The 13,058-nt window shown below is 41.3% G+C and overlaps 1 protein-coding gene across 1 annotated transcript; it reads right to left on the bottom strand.

The window, feature by feature from the left end:
- Positions 1-5,961: 5,961 nt before the first annotated feature.
- Positions 5,962-6,781, bottom strand: LOC149061355 (uncharacterized). The gene has a single exon (XM_089217685.1). The coding sequence runs from the start codon at positions 6,779-6,781 to the stop codon at positions 6,128-6,130; it is 654 nt and encodes a 217-aa protein (XP_089073811.1). The 3' UTR covers positions 5,962-6,127.
- Between the last annotated feature and the right edge of the window lie 6,277 nt (positions 6,782-13,058).

Here is a 13,058-nt window from a genome sequence, read left to right as displayed (position 1 = left end):
TACATTAGGAATAGAATTATTCGTTTGAAAACCCAACAGTCCGATTTTTGCATTTTTACTAACTTCTATAGGTGGGAAAAAGTCGCATGATAATTCGCTTGAGTTCCCCGTTAAAGTTATAGTGTACATGATAAAAATTTTAAACACAAGTGTCCACAGTTTGTTGTATTATATTTCTGTTGTTTCTCGTAATTATATTCGATACTACAACCGTTGAAATATTTCAGTAATTCTAGCGGAGGGGTTAAGTTTCCGTAGCTATCAAAATATTTAACTTGATTTCCGATTTTCTTATACGCTACCCAATGAGTACCTGTACCTTTGTCGATGTCTAAATTAACTATAGCCGACTCTTTATATTTTGGTCGTAAAGGCAACCTGTCTCTAGAAAATACTCCAATGAAATGAGGAATTTTCAACATGTCGACATATTTTATAATCTCATAATCGTACAACGCTCTATCGGGTAACGTGGAAATTAGTTTTTTGATCTAGATTTCTTAACTGATCCGCCCTTGTATGGTGCTAGGTATAAACCTTTTCCTTTTATGATTTTATAAGAACCGCCCTTGTGAGGTGTTAGATATAAACCTTTACCTAAATGAATAGGAGTGCTTTTACCAGAATTTAATTCGTTCACTACTTTTACTATATTGCCGACACCTCCGGTAAGCGCGCCTAATGCTGATAAACCAGCAAAAATAGGTATTAAAGGTAAAACACCACCCTTTTTTGGTATTGGTATAATTCTTGGAGTTTTAGTCTTCTTATTTATAGATTTTTTAGATTTTTTCGCAGATGACAGACATGTTCTTACTAATTTAGTTATATTATTTTCATTCATTTTATTCTTGATCGAATTTTTAGCAGCCGAAACAATTTGTTTGAATCCGCAACCAGCACCCATCTTACGTTTGACTTTCATGGCTGTAGTAACCAGCCAAGACGCCGCTTTTTCCTTAATACCTGTGTTTTTAGATTTAAACACCTCCCACGCCTGATTTTCCAATATTTCGTCCGCTCTATGTCTATCGGTGAGAGAATTACTTTCTTCGTATGCGATATCGTGAGCTCTGGCCAACTCGTCAAGACTGTTTATTCCACGTTCTCCACGTGCTAATCTTTCTTTTAATTTGGTTCCAGGGCCAGCAAATCTATAACAAATATATATGTATATATATTTGATTTAGATCAGATTTTAATAATAATAATAATATATCATAATGACTTACCTATAACCAGGTAAATGTTATTCCACGGTTAAATGATTAATAACAGAGTTAATAAGACCAGAGCCCTTATTGTTGTTCCGCTTACGAACGTGAGACATCGTGTGACGCTTTCACTGACAATACATCTGTATTTATAGCTAAAAGTTTAAAAATGCGATTTATTGAACAAGAGAAAAAAATTCGAATTTATAACATTGATACCCCTGATACAATTCAGCTTAGACATGGTGTGCTTTTTCCAAATACAATTAGATCGTTAGTGCTTGGGAGCTCGGGATGTGGAAAAACAAATTTGATATATTTTTTACTCGTTGACGAAAACGGATTACGTTTTGAGAATGTTTATATATACTCTAAAACGCTGGAACAACCAAAATATAGTGGAGGCTCGGCCTTGAAGTTATGATCGAATTACTGGAGGCTCCACCTTGAAGTTGGTACCGATTTTTGTTTACAATAAACCACATGTATAGTAAATGTAAATTGATAATTAAATTAAATTGATATTATTATTTATATATTATTTATTTATTTAATATTATTAATTAAATTAAATTGATAATTAAATAATGATAAGCGCTACGTTCGTTATCGTGTTGTCTATGAATTCGTTATAATGTGTAGAATCAGAATAAAATATAATATCTTACATAAGTGTTACCAACATTATTAAATTCAACTGCAAAATGGAAAAAATATGATAATCATAATCTGATTATTTTTCGATATGTTTTTTTCCCTCCTGAATGTATGTGATAATTTGAAATGTTGTGCATTTTTTTTTATCAATTCTTGATATATTTGTTGATGTTTTGCCACCGGTTTCGTTATTATATGTACAATATCACGGAGTTTATAGAAGGTACTATTTATGTACATTACAATGTACATTGGGACTCGTCGGCTCAACACGACCGCGCGAGGCGCGACGGACTAACGGGCGACGTGAACGTCATAATGCTATTATTGCTATTAGTAGTTTGACGTTCGATTTGTTGTTATTTTCCGTCGTTACTTGTTACTATATTATTTTTATTTTAAACTTGTTTTTAATTTCAGTACTTATATAGTAAAAGATATAGTACGGCTAAAAATAATATTTGTTATAGGTATCTATAAATAATAAATATGCATTAAATAAAACATTTATATATTATTAGTTATTATTAATAGCTAGTATTACAATATAGATATCTGTTTTAAAAATATTGGATTAGATGATAAAATGATTTATAAAATGATCAATTTATATAAAAAATATATAAAATATATTAATATATTAATATATTTTATATATAAAATGATTTATAAAATGATCAATAATCACTTAACAAATAAAAGTAATTATGTATCTTGCGTTGATTATGATAATATTAAAGCATTACTAGAGGGAGAAACTTGGACTGCGGTGTATAACCAACACAACGCGAATGAATGTTACTCAGAGTTTCAGACGGTTATCTCTGACATTATTCTTAAATCGACTACATATAAAAAAATAGGTAACATCCAAAAATCTGCGATTAAAAGAATGGATGACAGCTGGTCTTTTAAATTCTACTCGCCACAAACAATCCCTAGCATTAAAATGTAAAAAATACCCAAACAATAATAAATTAACCATACACTATAAAAAATACAAAAATAACTATACACAGATTCTAAGAATGGCTAAAAAGAAATTTTATGAGAATAAATTCAAAACAATTTCTAACAACCCGAAATTAACCTGGCAACTTATAAACGAAATCACCTACTCCAAAAACATTAATAAGGATGCTATTAAAACTATTATTAACAACGGCCAACAATTTGATACAAGCAAAGATCCAACGATGGTTTCAAACATTTTTAACAATTTTTTTATTAACATAGGAAAGAAATTAGCAGAGAAAGCTGATTATGTTCTGAAAAATGAAACTATTAATGCTAGTAATAACTTTTCTTTTGATAATTCCTTTTCTGAAAAGATTGTTAACTCTGAGATTATCAACATTGTAAATAACTTTAAAGATGACACAGCCGCTGGTCATGATAGGATTACCTGCAAGTTATTAAAATTTATTATCGAACTTGTTGCAGATCCGCTTGTGTACATTTTCAATTTGAGTATTCTTCAAGGTATATTTCCGGATAATCTTAAACTAGCAGTGATCAAACCTATTTACAAAGCTGGAGATAAAAAAAATGTTAATAACTATAGGCCTATTTCTTTGCTTACTAATTTTGCGAAAATATTTGAAAAAATTATTAAACAAAGATTAATTTCGTTTCTAGAAGCCAACAAACTCTTATCAAAAAACCAATTTGGTTTTAGACCAGGTATAGGTACTCAAGATGCTTTATATCAAACAACTCAATTTATTTATAGAGAATTAGATAACAGTAATAAAGTAATTGCTGTATTCCTGGACTTAACTAAGGCATTTGATACTGTCAATCATACCATATTATTTCAAATTTTTCCGAACTTCGGTATTAATAATCATAGCTTAAATTGGTTTAAAAGCTACCTAACGAACAGGAAACAAATGGTCAGGATCAATGACATTACTAGTCAGGTAGGTTCAATTGAATATGGAGTCCCTCAAGGTAGCGTTTTAGGTCCAATTTTATTTTTATTATATATCAACGCAGTAAGTGATTTAATTATTGATTGTTTGGTGGTCTCTTACGCTGACGATACCTGCTTGCTTTTTACCGATAAAACATGGACCGGCGTTCATCATAAAGCAACTGTTGGATTAAATAATATATACCGAATACTATGTGACAGAAATCTGACGCTTAACGAAAATAAATCAATGTTTATGACCTTCTCAATTTATAAAAGTTTCCAAACACTTAATCATATTAAAATACATAGATGTAACGATGGTAAGAGTTGTAGTGACTTAAATATTTGCTTAACTATTAAAGAAGTTTCTAGTACGCGATATTTAGGTATCATTTTTGATAATAATTTACGCTGGAATCTTCACATTCATAATTTGGTAGGAAAGTTACGTCAGGTAACCTATAAATTCTATAAATTAAATGATCTGGTACCAAAACATACAATGCGTGTAGTTTATTTTACATTGTACCAATCCATACTTCAATATGGCTTATTAATTTGGGGAGGATCGGCTGATTGTTTTTTAAATCAAATACAAATTAATCAGAATAATATAGTTAGAATTTGCTTAAATAAACTTTCCTTATCGGGTTCTACCTCGCATAATTATAGAGAGTTTGGGGTCTTACCTGTTAAATTTTTATATAAAAAATTTGCTGTTCTGTTCACCTTTAAAAATTTCAATAAAGGCCTTGACGGTCAAGATTTTGTGGACAAAAGAGAAAATAGACGGTATAATATACCTGTTGATTACCCATACAAATCTTTTGGTCAATCTTTTGTCAACTATTTAGGACCTGTGTTTTTTAACTCTATGCCATGTCAGTATAAAAAAAATATTCAGCTGTCTGAAAATAATGCTAAAAATTTAGTGTATAATTGGTTGTTCTCTCAAATAATTTAAAATAGTTTTAAATCTTCTGTTGTATGTAATTTGATTACATTTTGTATAAACTTGTTTCCTTTTTGTTTACTTGTAAATTTGTTATATACTTATATATGTTTATAATTATTATTTAAGACTGTATTACTCTTTATCTCTAACACAAGCTTTTAGCTTAAAAGAGATAGATAATCATGAATAATTTTTATAATTAAATTTTTGTAAATTATGATGATCTCAATAAAAAAAAAAAAAAATAAAAAAAAATATGGTCTCGTTCTAATTCTGACTGGAAGTAGAGGATTTGGTTGGAACGGCTATTCGGATTTCGCCAACCGGACGTCCACCGCTGACTGCCGGTTGTAGCTGGTTTCCCTGATTCTCTGTTTTCTTTGAAAACGTACTGTCGCTTCCTACATTCTATTAGCTTGTGTCCAGGCTTCTTACAATAATTGCATATTATCATTGTTCTACTACCACTCTCAGTTGGTCTGTTAGGTGTTTTCGAAGATTTCTGGTCAAAACCAGAAATATGTGAAATATGTCATCAAAAAAAAACAGCAAGAAGATAATATGAATTATCTGAAGTATAATAACGCAGAAATATTCATTCAAATAGATGATACCGAAGATCAAAATTGGATATCTGGCAACTGTTCAAAAAAATTCAAACGAGATACTACTGTATCTGTAAATGGCACTAGTGGCTTGGATGCAGCCTCTACTTCATTTAACAACAACAATAATTGTTACGCAACTCAGCATGGAGCCAGAAGAAGTGAACGAAAGCAAATGCCAAATGTTAAATCAGTAGTGATCTCTTCTGACAATACGTTGCTTCATTTAAAAGTAAAAATCATGGAGCTATTTCATATTAAGCCCAGCAATCAACATTTAAAAACTCCAGAGGGCGTTGAATTACTCAATAATGAAGCAACCATGGCAGACCTCAATATTTTTCCTGATTCGGTGATACTAGCCAGATTTGATGAAAACATCATAATACACAAGCAAGAAGTCAATACTGAAGAAGAGACTGGATTTAAAGGAACTGAGCTCATGAGTTGAAATTTCTGAATTAATTAAATGTCAGCCCGTTTTTCAAGATTAAAAATTGTGTATATAATTGTATTTAAAATGTTATTTATGTATTATTGTTGAAGGTGTAGGGACGGTCGGGGATGCTGATGCACTGTATAAATTTGTAATGCCTCGTTTATTTGCACACAACTCGTTTATTATACACAATTTAAAAACAACTATACGTTGATCACGGATCGTTACAACGTGTGTACCCGATGACGGTCCCGCGAAAGCTGCCGACCCCGCCGTCGCTAGCCGCCGCCGGCGACGGCCAGACCGGTTTTCAGTCGCGATCTCGCGGACGTCGATGGACTACTCCGGGTCGGGGTGCGGGGCCTCGGCAGTCACCTCCATGGCCTCAATCCACCGCTCGATCGCGGACAGCTGTTGCTCCGGCGTGGGTGGCAGCTGAACGGATGGCTGCTGGACGGCGGGCTGCTGGGCTGGTGGTTGGACGGGTGGCTGCTGGACGGAGGGCTGCACCGCGGGCTGCTCGACGGCGGGCTGCTGGGCTGGTGGTTGGACGGGTGGCTGCTGGACGGAGGGCTGCACCACGGGCTGCTCTACCGCTGGCCGCTGGAACCTGCCTCGCCTATCCCGCACATCGTGGCGTTGGTACGCCGGCGCCGCTCGGCGGGGTGGTGCTCTCGCCGGAGGTCCTGCCCGAGTCCTGGCGGCTTCCGGCTGCGGGGTGTTCGCTCGGGTGGAGCGACGTCCCTCGGCGAATCCCCCCTCGAACAGAGCCCACGCAGTCGGGCTTGCCCGTATCCGGCCGAACGAGGCGGTGGCCGCGCGTTCGGCTGTCCAACCGCCGACCGTGTCCTCTGGACCATCGCCCGACAGCCTCCTGGCTTCCCGCAACAACTGCGCGGCCATCGCCCGGAGCTTTTCCACATGAGTGGCGATCATGCCACGGGATGGCCGGTTGTTGCGGGTTGGTGGCGGATGGTTTGCTCGTTCTGCCATCTAAAACAAAGGTATGGTTAGCTAATGTTCTCTGACGGTCCTACAGCTCGCTTCATCGCTGAGACATGTAACTTAGTAGGGTGTTTACCCTCCGTCAAGAACACTCCGGTTCCTAGTGGCTTACCCAACTTAACCGTACCTAACCATTTCGGGGCGAACCCCGCGTGAAAACGCTTCTCCGCACTTGACTGCGGATGCGCTTTGTAGTATACCCAATCCCCAACCGACAGACATGCTCTTCCCGGGGATCCTGAGGGTATATGGGTACTGGGAGATTTGGGACCGGGAACCACCGGGTCACCCCCCTCCACCACCGGAACATCATCCGGTTCCACCGGAGAATCTTCGGTTTCTACCGGAGGGTTCCGTACTGCTCCGGACAACTCCGGAGATCCTTCGGCTAGCTCGAGCTGCCAATCTCCGGGGGCCTTGATCTCACGGCCAAACATCATTTTTGCGGGTGACTGTCCGGTGTTTCGGTTTTATCGGCTTCTCACGGAGAACAACACGCGTGGCAGGTAAACATCCCACAGATGGTGAGGCTTATCAACGAGTAAGGTTCGTAATCCTTTCTTCAACTCTTGATTTTGCCTTTCTACCGGGTTGGCACGTGGGTGGTATATTGGAGTCGTCCATCCTTCCACTCCCCACCTCTTTAGTGCATCACCCATTGCCTTTGACACGAACTGCGGGCCATTATCTGACATTAATGCCCTCGGGTATCCGAACCGTGGGAACAACTCCCGTTCGAATTTATCAACAATCGATTTAGTTGTCGCCTTCCCTAAAGGGTACGCCTCTACCCAGCGACTGTAACAGTCAGTTACTACCAAAATCGTTGTCTTACCCCGCTGCGTTCGTGGGTATGGACCCATTAGATCGATGCTCAGCACCTCCCAAGGTTGACGTGGGACTCGGGTGCACATCCGATCTTCTGGTTTGCGATTCAGTGGTTTTACACGTGCACAGACGTGACACGCCCGCACGTAGTTACGCACTGCTTCTCGCATACCGGCCCAAAAGAAACGACTCTTTATGCTTCTGTACGTTTCTTTCCACCCTGGGTGATTTGCTACTTCGTGGTCGTGGAACCTTTGTAGCATAATCGGAGCCTTGTCTACCGGGAAGACCACCCCCTCTTCTCCATGCGCGATGGATCGGGGGTGACTGTGCAACACATTGTCCCGAATGACGTACAATTTTCTGGAGCCGACCGAACCTTGCAACGTCTCCGGAGAGTTTAGCAACTATCTCCCGTATGTTCGGGTCGTTCTGTTGCCACTCTCGGACATCTTGCAACGTTACGTTTCCGTCGTCCTTCTTCGGTTGAATTGCTCCACACTGGGTGACACCCACACCGGATCCTCCGGACACGCCGGACAGATCACCAAAGACTCCGGAAATTTCTCCGGACACTCCGGGCCGAATCACAAGGGGGTCGTGGATATTATTCTCCAGCGCCCCTTCGTCCACGGTATCCGGTCCCGCCGGACAACGGGATAGCGCGTCGGCTGCTTCATATTCTACTCCGGGCACGTGCCGGATTTCAAAATCAAAAGCCCCGAGTTGTAACACCCATCGCGTTAGTTTGCTGTTGGTACAGCGAGCCTGCTGTAACCATCGGAGTGCCGCGTTATCGGTAAATAGCATAAACTTACCGGACTCAAGATACGGCCTGAACCTGTCAACCGCCCAAACTATGGCTAGTTCATGGCAACATTCACGTTCGACTGCTGAGTATCTTCCCTGAGCTGGATTCAGTTTCTTGCTGGCGTAGGAAATGATTTTCCTGTCACCACTCACCCCCCCGCTGGAAAAGCACGGCACCAACTCCGACCTCGCTTGCGTCGGTCTGAAGATTGAATGGCTTACCCGGAAGAGGAGGACAGAGCCGTGGTGCGGACACCAAAGACTCCTTCAACTTCCGGAACGCCTCTTGCTCAATTTCTGACCAACGTCATTTGGTCCCTTTGGCCAACAGACTCGTGAGCGGTGCTGTGATTTCGGCGTAGTGCGGCACGAACTGGCTGTACCAACCACAAACGCCTAGCACCCGCAACACCTCTTTTGTCTTCTTTGGGACGGGTAATTCCTGTATTGCCGTCAGTTTTTCCGGCTCCCGGTCTATTCCTTCACCGTCCACGACGTGTCCTAGGAATTTGATTTGGGCCACACCGAATGTACATTTTTTCGGTTGGCACGTGAGACCGTAAAACTGGAGTCGCTCCAAGACTCTCTGTAAGTGGTTTAGATGTTGATCGGGACTCTCAGAGTATACCACAATATCATCCAAATAAACCAACACAAATTTACCAACTAACCCACGGAAGATTTCGCTTACCAAGCGACAGAATGTGGCGGGGGCGTTTTTAAGTCCAAAAGGCATTACTCTGAACTGGAATAATCCTTTTTGGGTCCTAAACGCCGTGAGTGGACGTGTCTCTGGTGAGAGACCCACCTGCCAGTATCCTGATTTCAAATCCATGGTGCTGTAAATCTTCGCTCCACCCATTCCTCGGACCATGTCATGGAAATCCGGCATCGGGTGAGCGTCCGACTCCGTCTGCATGTTCAGACGGCGATAGTCAACGCAGAATCTACGTGAACCATCCTTTTTCTTCACCAGTACCACCGGTGCAGCCCATGGAGATATGCTAGGTTCAACAAAACCCTGTTCCTCCATGTCTCGCACCATTTCGGCAATCACCTCGTTTTTCTCTCGGGAGTACCCGTAAGCGTTTAGAGCCACCGGATTTGGATCCTTGAGACGGATCTGGTGCTCTATGACCCGAGTTCTGCCTACTTCTCCGGAGAAAACCTCCGGATATCGGCATAGGACTTCCTTGACCCGCATACCGTACTCTCCTTCGGGTAAACCTGCGGTTGTTAAGTCCACTCCTACGGTGACCGGAGTTACTGGATTTCTCCAACTCACGGAAACACGTCTTTCTTTCCCCAGATGGATTATGTAACCACTGTAGTCCCATGCGACTTGTTGCTCCACGAGGAAATCATGGCCCAGGAAGACATCTCCAATGAGATCGTCTAACACTGCCGCCCTGAAGCTTACCTCCAGATCCACTATTCGGGCCCGAAATTCGGAAAACTCCGTAATTTCTCGGGTCCGACCGTCCGCCATCCGGACAGTCTCCGGTTCTTCGGTAAAACTCCGGCCAAACTTCTTAGCCACCCACGGTTTGACGTAAGTCCTCGCCGCTTGGGAGTCCAGTAGCGCTACTACTGCCCCGAGTGCAAACTCTAGTTCTATGGCCGGTAACGGAACATCCGTTACTCTTGTTTTCCCCGTTGACACCGTTGCAATTGCTGGAGACTCTAACCCTCCGGTCCGCAGATCCGAGAAGCTTTGTCTCAACTCAAACTTTGAGTCTGTATCTGAGTCTCTCCTCTAGCAATTTTCCCGTGGATAAGGAATGAACTCCTCGGAAAAATCTTCGGATGTGACCGGACAAATTAACAACTGCTGTGTTAACTTTTCTTGTTCCGCATCACTTGAAACGCTGTTCGTGACATTGTTATCGGAAGGATAACTCACCTCGGTGATATCTTCACATTTGTCCGAAACATTTTCAATCCTGATTGATTTTCCCGCCTTGTTGTCCAGGTGGTCGGTCCACCTTTCCGTCGCAGAACCATTTACCCGGTCCATTGTCACGAACTGTGGTTCCTTCACCGGAACGTCGCTTTCAATGGATTTTCTCGGATGGCTTTGGCGATTTCTCCGATGTTTTTTCGGAGTTTCGGCGGTTTTCACCGGACAACTCCTCACTCCGGAGGTTATCTTCGGGTGACCTAAGTTTTCCTCCGGAGGAATTCCGTCCTTACCGGAATTCGCCGGTTCAGAACTCGTCTGGCCCATTTTCTTCGGACCCTTTCCCGAGTCTCCGGTCCGTAACACTCCAAAGTTCCTTTTCTCCGGGTCAGTTTTGGTAGTTTGTGGTTCCTGTACCGGAACGTTACCAACTGCCGAAGTAGAACTTCGTTGCTTACTTCTCTTCGGACGACTCTTTGTTTTTTCGCCGGTTACTTCCTGGCCGTTCGGGACCCGGTGGTCCCGCCGGTCGTTTTGGCGTTTCCCGACTCCGACTTTCTTTTTGGACATGCAGCTTGCCAGTGGTCATGACTACCACATACTCTGCATCCTGATCCAGTTGTAAGTCGCTGCTTCAGATTTGGCACTTGGGATTTCTCAGCACTCTCAGTTTTCCGGTTATCCCACCATTTTAACTTTGGTGGTCCGCCAGTGCTCACTCCCGCCTTAACCGGTATGACGGCCTTGCTTCCATCCAGAACATGGGCAAGCGCTCGTAATTCACTGAACGCTCTCAGTCGCTGAATACGTGCATGAATTCTAAATTCATCACGCATGAGTCCAATCACTGTCATTACCACCGCTTCTTCAGTCAGCCCAAGGTTTAACCTCCGATACAACTGGTACTTGTGTAGAACGTACTCCCCCAGTGTTTCGTTCTTGGTCTGAGCGGTACTTAACAGTTCCGATTGTAGGCTCGACTGTAATTCGTCCCCGTTGAACTTTTCCAATAGTTCAGATTTGAACTCTTGCCATGGTAAGTCCAACGCTCTCATGGTTCCCCACCATGTTCCTGCCTGAGCCTTCAGCTGAGGGGCCAAAACGGTCACCCATCTAGCCACGTGGATACCAGTTTCTTCGAGTATTGCCTCGGCCTGGAGCAAAAACCGCACTGGGTCTTCCTCCCTCTTACCGGCAAACTCTGGTATCGACGCACGGGCCATATTCAACTCATTCTGTGGAATGAGCAGGCTGTCGGGGAAATGTACGCGTTTTACACCGGAAGAACTACTCCGTAACGCCTTCCTTTGACTTCTACCGAACCCTTCGCCGGACACTCCGGACAGATCACCGAAGACACCGGACATTTCACCGGACACTTCGGACTGGTTACCGGAAACTCAGGTACAATTCCGATTTCTTGGGTTTTCCCCGGTCAATCTGCTCCGTATGTTCGCCCATCGGCTCTCAAAACTCACACTTTGAGTTTTGACCAGAAGATTTTGACTTTCGTCCGGGCAAATCTGATTTGCTCCGGATATATCGCTGGTTGATGGTTGTTGGGTATTTCCACGGCATGAGCAACTTGCTTGCTCCACCCGTTCGGTTGACTTGAGCTTTTCTTCGGCTAACTCCCGCTCCAAGCGTTCCACGCTCTCGCTGAGAGTAGCGATTGTCAGTTGCTGCTTGTCGACCGTTCTTTCCAACCCCTCCAGCTTATCCAACATCTGCTCCATGAACTGGTTTATCAAACTCTTTTCAGAGTCGACCTCCTCCTCCCCAGTTTGAGCCACCGATGTTTTCCCTCCCGGTACCTGGGCTGACGTCTCGTCAGTTTCCCCAAACCGTACTGATCCTGGATCCCTATTTTCCTTAGCCCTAATATACTCTTCTAATGCTAAGAGTTTATCGGCCTTGGACCCCCCGGTCTCAATACCACGTTTCGATAATTCCCTGTTAATATCGACAATATTTAACTCACTAATGCGTTTAGCAACCATTGTGGAGATTAAATTTAATTGCTATTATCTATCTAATTAAATTACGATAGATACGAAATTACGTAACACGGGCTATCGCTGGTAGAGATATGTACTTTCCAATCTATAAATAGCCTAAACCACGTTTAGCACTGTAGGGATTACGCTAAATTATGCAAATTTTGCTACAATTTACCACCTTAGATTGGACAAGCCCTTAATATTTTATTTATAATAAAAAATCAGAATAAAAAAAAATATTAGGAACCGGTATGATCAGGACACCTATTGAAGGTTCTTTTAACTTGATATGTGCTAATTTAATTTAATTTACGTAAAATTATTTTTATTAAAATTAGCCATTGATGGAGACGCCGCGGTCGTTGCGATAACGACCGCGACATTGTATTGTATAACACACATTATCATTAATACATTAGATTTATAAAAAGTGGTAATTTATATATATATATATATATATATATTTTTATTTATTTATTAACAAAATGATTAAGATAATAATTGTTAATATTTACTATAATGCGCATTTATATTTGATAATTTAATAATTTACGGTATGTAATATTTTTTTTATCATCATTAAAACTATTTTTTAAACACAAAATGAATGTATTTCACCTGATTTTTTTTCAATTTTACATTCAATTTAAGTATGAAGATATTTTTTCAAAATTTAAAATTTCTTAAGTTTATTACGGTATATTTAGTTTAATTTTATATGTTGTTG

The sequence above is a fragment of the Diuraphis noxia genome, unplaced genomic scaffold (assembly GCF_037042655.1).
Source record: "Diuraphis noxia isolate RWA-SAM2 unplaced genomic scaffold, SU_Dnox_SAM2 contig0001, whole genome shotgun sequence".
Taxonomy (NCBI): Eukaryota; Metazoa; Arthropoda; class Insecta; order Hemiptera; family Aphididae; genus Diuraphis; species Diuraphis noxia.
The sequence above is the reverse complement of the archived record's forward strand: the minus strand, read 5'-3'. Positions and strand labels throughout refer to the sequence as shown.

Bases quoted from the DNA above. Each gene is read 5' to 3' on its own strand.
- LOC149061355 (XM_089217685.1), bottom strand. From the start codon at position 6,781: ATGGCAGAACGAGCAAACCATCCGCCACCAACCCGCAACAACCGGCCA.